This window comes from Hemibagrus wyckioides, linkage group LG03 (assembly GCF_019097595.1).
Source record: "Hemibagrus wyckioides isolate EC202008001 linkage group LG03, SWU_Hwy_1.0, whole genome shotgun sequence".
Classification (NCBI taxonomy): Eukaryota; Metazoa; Chordata; class Actinopteri; order Siluriformes; family Bagridae; genus Hemibagrus; species Hemibagrus wyckioides.
The window spans coordinates 30,908,995-30,915,145 of record NC_080712.1 but is presented as its reverse complement, the minus strand read 5'-3'; the positions used below and the strand labels follow the sequence as shown (position 1 = coordinate 30,915,145).

Below are 6,151 nucleotides of genomic sequence, written 5' to 3'. Positions count from 1 at the left end.
TTATGGCTTGTTTATTTAACGAAAAAGCAAACGCTGCACTAAATAACGACACGAACCTGTGAGTAATCTACGTGAGAGACACGGGACGTGATCGCACACGACTGAGCATTTTAAGGGCATTTTAAAAAAAATTACAATAAAAACGCAAATCTGCGGCTTTTCCAAAACGTAAAAAGCGGAGACCTTTTATTCTGGCATGGACACCTGATTCAGATAAAAACCAAACGTTGAATAGCTCTACGTAAAATATAAGCATAAAAATTACATTACTACATACTCGAATTTAATATCTGATCTGTACTCACGGAGATGTCGCTGTAGAAGACGATTAAAACACTTCTCTGTCTACGTCTACACTAATCCGGATAAATTTGATAACGCCGTGTTAATCTAAAAAAACGCTCCACATTATAGTTTCCCAAAATTCAGTCAACCGTACTGAAACGTCTGACAACGCGTACATCCCTGTACTGCGAACGAGTAAATGGTAAGATGCTTCCTTCTGAATCATTCCCGCCTGGAATATATTAAATTTCCAGCTCTTTGAAATGTCTCGGGATTATTTTGAGGAAATCAGCTGAATTGGTCACGTGAAAACAGCGTTTACAAAATTTTCAAAAACTGCCTTAGGTTTTCGTTGTTTAAAGACGTCTCACGTCTCAGTGTGGACGGAAAGCTAAAACAGATAGAAGTAATATTAATACTCCATACTGATACGTTTTCGTTTAAAAAACACACATTTTTCTACCCATTTTGGCCGTCCGTCCACACTGAGACCAGAACGTACCTTATTGAAAACACTCTCCAAAGTGGATACATTTTGGAAAGGCTGTTTTCACGTGGCAGTGTGGACTGGGAAAACGACGAGGCATTTTTAGTAATTTCCTCGCCATATCGCCGTGAGGTTTCAAAGAGCCGGACATAAGCGTTTTCAGACGTTTCATTGTGGATGACCAAAACTTTTAAGAAACGATTGAACACGATAATGTGGATGCCATGTTTTTAGATGAAAGTGCCGTTTTCAAATTTATCCAGTTTCGTGCAGACGTGGCCAAAAATATGCGTTTTTACAGGTGTGGACATGGCCTCAATTAAAATGAATTGACCCCGGGGATGTTAAGACTAACTCCGCTGCACCGCTGATTATTTTCCCACCAACTCCACACCGCGTCGTGTTTTATTAGCACACAGGATTAAAACCCACAGGACGAGTTTTTATAAGTGTCGCACTGCTATGTAGCCCTGACTCCCCGGGCCATTACACACTGCAGGTGTGGTGCTAATGCGAAGAAAAAGCTAATCAGTGACTCGTGGAGCTGGAAGGATGGCATACCTGTGTGTTGTCAGTCTTATTATGGGGATGGAACTGCTGTTAGGATTACAAAAGGACAAAACAGAGCGATTAAAATGTTTCTGTGGCCTTCACACACACAGATCAGGCATGGCGCTCGAATTAATAAAAGATCGGGTGATGCTTAGGAACTCGGGTTTGCGATGCCACGTGTGAGTGAAGGAGAAGAAATTAACCTGGTCTTATCATGAAAGTCAACAAAAGAACAGTGTGTGTGTGTGTGAGAGAGAGAGAAAGACGCCATCCAAATTATAACAGTGTTAGTCTTGTGCTGAAAAAGGAGCATTACATGAGTCAGAAATTTTTAATCTTTAGCAGTTGAACTGCATAATTTTAAAGTAATTCGGTACAATTAACGGAAACCATGCAAATGACATGGACTCTGATCACTTCTCGTTTCACTCAAACTCTCATCTCACTTCTTCATCTCACTCCTGTCTGAGTGACGTGTGTTCGTATCTGTTTTGAGAGAGAGAGAGAGAGAGAGAGAGAGACAGTGAGAGAGACAGTGAGAGAGACAGTGAGAGAGACAGTGAGAGTGACAGTGAGAGTGACAGTGAGAGTGACAGTGAGAGTGACAGTGAGAGAGACAGTGAGAGAGACAGTGAGAGAGACAGTGAGAGAGACAGTGAGAGTGACAGTGAGAGTGACAGTGAGAGTGACAGTGAGAGAGACAGTGAGAGAGACAGTGAGAGAGACAGTGAGAGAGACAGTGAGAGAGAGAGAGAGAGAGAGACAAAAATTGAAAGAGGGATTGATGGAGCCAGAGAAAGACAAAGAGACAGACAAACAAAGAGAGAAATAGAGAGAGAGAGACAGTGAGAGTGACAGTGAGAGAGAGAGAGACAAAAATTGAAAGAGGGATTGATGGAGCCAGAGAAAGACAAAGAGACAGACAAACAAAGAGAGAAATAGAGAGAGAGAGAGAGAGAGAGAGAGAGAGAGAGAGAGAGAGAGACAGACAGACAGACAGACAGACAGACAGACAGACAGACAGAGATGGGGAGAGAGAGAGAGAAAGATTGATGGAGAAAAAAAAGACAGAGAGAGAGAGAGAGAGAGAGAGAGAGAGAGAGAGAGACAGAGAGACAGAGAGAGAGACAGGGTGGTATTTGTGTTTTGCGTATCACATTTACATCCTGACACGTTTATCAATCTTGAAGGTTTTTCCACAAACTGTCAGCCTGAGGTAAAACCATTACTGATATTATTTTAAAATCGGTCGGCAAAACAGCGTGTCGAAGTTTTGCATGTAGATCCACCGAAGGGGATGACGTTTGTTTCCACGGTAACGCAATGACTCCACGGCGGTTAACGTGGACTTCTTTCACGACAATTTATGTGAAAATACAAGATTTTATACCTAAAAAATTTGAGCTTTTCTTCAGTATTAAGACGCTCGGTCAAGTGCTTCCTGTCTTTAAAAGAAAACACTAACAAAAATGTTCAATCATTCAGGAAAGTTTGTGTGAAACAAACAGAGCTTTAAACGGTTCGACACACCTTCGACCGTTCCAGAGACGGCTCATTTACATAGAACGACGCCCACAAACCTCCATATACGAAATGAGTGATCAAGGTAAAGACTGAGGTGTGGAAGCTATTCTGACTCACTTCTATGCTAATAAAATATTAATTAATACTGATAACAAAAACAATCAGAGGGAGATAAATCTATCAACAGGGTTTTTTGTTTGTTTGTTTGTTTACGGCAGACAGATCGGCCTGTCCTCCTTTTATACACCGCCGTTTAACTGATGAAATAACTGGCTTTCAGTTAATAACTTTCAGTAAACGTTTTCGATGTCCAGGATATTTTTAGACACATTTAACACACCTTTTTAACTTGCAGAACATCTTAAGCAAATGTTCTCAACTATAATCGACATCCTTTCATATCAGACACATTCGTCAGGTTATATTTACTTTATTATTTATTTATTTATTTTTACTGCATAACTCAAAACACCGTGCTGATCCACGATCAAAATATTTTCTATAATATTAACTAGCCTTCTCTTTATTTCTCTACATTTTTATTTATTTTATTTATATTTTTTATTATTAATGTGTATATATATTACTTTAGACTCGATGACGACCTTCCCTTTCCTGTAAAAAAAATAAAAAAAACACACTGATCTTTACCATCTAATCAATCCCCATGATTAGATATCGGTTTATTGATATCACTTTACTAAGCCACTCACTCAGGGGATCTGTCTAGTGCACTAATGAGGGTGCGAAAGGAATGAACAACTTCCTAGAACAAGACCTTTAAGGGATCATTTGCTCTCATTCAATTTCTCTTGTGTGGTGATCAATCAAGAGCAGTAATAAAATAATAAGTTATGATCCATAATAAATAATATCTCGAATAACTCTGACAGCTTCTTGAAGATCTTCAGTGTCAGAGGCTCACTTCTACTGAGTCTAGGGCACTAGATAGGAAGCACAAGCCACTGTTTGACACGGAGCCACTGGGGATTCATTCCTCATGTATTGTACTGTGCGCAGATAAATATTTACAGCTAGGTTCACTTAAAGAATGTTAGTAAATTTCGTACGCGTTTGATGATGGTGATGATGGATGAGGAATGAAGGCCTGGCCCTGCCTACCAAGAGCTAATTAAATTAGCTAGCTAACTCGCGTTTCTTTTTTAAACCCACCCACATTGAGACAACCCCGCCCCTTACACCAAGCGCACGTGTGATTGGACGGTGTCACTGCGTTACACGCTACCATCGAATCACGTCACGAAAAAGCGTGTCATTCTGGCCAATCCTGCACAAGGAGGCGGGATCGGTCGGAATACGGGTGGGAGGAAAATAACGCCAGCTAGCTACCGTTGCTCGAAATGACTTAGCCAAACAATGTTAGCAAGGTAGCGCAATGCTAAATGGAATTACACAGAGCTAGCAGCCCGCGCGCTGTCAGTTAGAAATGACACCCGAGCCCATCACGCGGAAAAGCCTAGCCCGTTCCAGGCAAGCAGCTCCGACGCTGAGGGTTAGCCCCTACCTGCCGTATATGCCCTCGGTGATACGGTTCCGTTTTAACGGCCGCCGGAGTTTGCTGCAGTCCGCATTGCGCCGCTTCATCCTCCTTTCCTTCGCTTAGGCGTTTTAATACCTAGCGTAATATGGTCCAGTTTTTCGTTTCGGTCCAGCGGAACAACATTGAAGTCCCCCAGCAATAATATAGCTAGCTAGGGTTAGCTAGCTAGCTATCGCTGTTATTATTATTATTTTTTTTACACCCGACTGGAAACAAAGAAATAAATAAAAAGCCTCGCTGGAAGACCCTCCTCTTTTTCTCCTCGCGACGCACGGCGGCCTCAAAGACACGCGCGATCCATTTGACGGACAACCGCGCGAACCAATCAACTCCGTGCTCGCTCTGGCTCGCGATCACATTGATTGATTGATAGCTAGAGCTGGCTACGACGCGCCGAGCTAATATAAGCAGCGCCTGTTTTGTCACGAAAAAAACAACACAGATATCTGACAACCTTAGAGACAACCTTTTTTCCGCTCCACCAATCTTTTTCTTTGTGGACAAATCAGGTAGTGACAACCAGCCAATCGGATGGCAGCGTAGGCGGGTCTAAGTGATGTGTCCCCAATGAAGTTGGCATGGGGGAGTGGTCTGTAAAGCCTACGCCATTTACTTAGAGAACGTGTCTCTGTGTACGCTGTTGGCGTAAACCTGGCGTAAGTTTTTGACAGACGACAACAATGGAAATATTAGAGACAAAAAAATATTAATAAATAGCAATTAATAACAATGACAACGCACAAAATCAACATTTGGGTTTGAGTGAAATAAATTAAAATGTATTATTCATGGTCTGCTAATTGTCTTTATACCAATAAAAATGTCAGATAATATATTATAATGAAATAAATAATATTTTACATAATAGACTGTATTTTACATTCTTTTTATATGGGTATCTAATTTATATACTTAAGGAACATTATATATATATATATAGAGAGAGAGAGAGAGAGAGAGAGAGAGACTGTAGTAAACGAGAACGTGTGAGAAGTGATGATAAATAATTAGGGGTCCAAGCACTGAAGGCACTAGATCCCTATTATTTTGTTAAACTTTTCCTTATTCTTTTCTTCTTCTGGATGAAATGCCTTTCGAACAGTTGATCTCCCACCATTCATATTTGTGATCATTTACATAATCAACAAAACATGCCTTTGCGAACTAGTCCTAGGAGTTTTATTTGTCTTCACAATATTGCCTTCAAACCTCTTTGAAGAATGTAATTATCCAAAGCAACACACATCGATCAATTTTAAGGAAGCAGAGCTGGTTTACATAAAGAGCTATAATTTATGACTGGATGTGGATTTGAACCGCAGTTAAAAGACAGGTTGTTGTTGCGTAGTCACCTATAGGGGGCAGAGTGAGGTCCGGATTCAGCTGAAATGTGGTGCGCTCCATCTTTCTGCCAATTTCTCAATGTATTTTTAATCATCACTGACTTACTTCAAAATATAAAGCTGCCTTTCAGCAGACATTTTTTAAAAAAAATCAAGCATTGATCTATTGCAATATAACTGGTTGAGTATGTGTGGTCTTAAGAGCTGGCATGGATTTGGGTATGATTTGGGGAAAGTGCTTGGACCCCACAGATTGCTTCTTGCAGCTATTTCTCTACTTATATCTAAATGATTGTTGTTTTTTAGTTTCCTTTGCTAGCACAGCTAAAGAAGATAATCTTGTGTATTTAACTTATATACACACCCACTTTCATTTCTAAACATTTTAAACCAAAATCT

The 6,151-nt window shown here is 40.5% G+C and overlaps 1 protein-coding gene across 2 annotated transcripts in view; it reads right to left on the bottom strand.

Annotated features, from left to right (window-relative positions):
• Nucleotides 1-4,848, bottom strand: part of maco1b (macoilin 1b) — a 20,580-nt gene extending 15,732 nt beyond the window's left edge. Inside the window, exon 1 of one of the 2 annotated variants that reach the window (XM_058386429.1) lies at nucleotides 4,374-4,848. In XM_058386429.1, the coding sequence (XP_058242412.1) occupies nucleotides 4,374-4,453 (80 nt within the window). In that variant the 5' untranslated portion in view covers nucleotides 4,454-4,848. Of the gene's footprint in view, nucleotides 1-1,770; nucleotides 1,794-4,373 lie in introns of those variants that run through there. The other variant, XM_058386431.1, reaches the window with a different exon arrangement.
• Nucleotides 4,849-6,151: the final 1,303 nt, after the last annotated feature.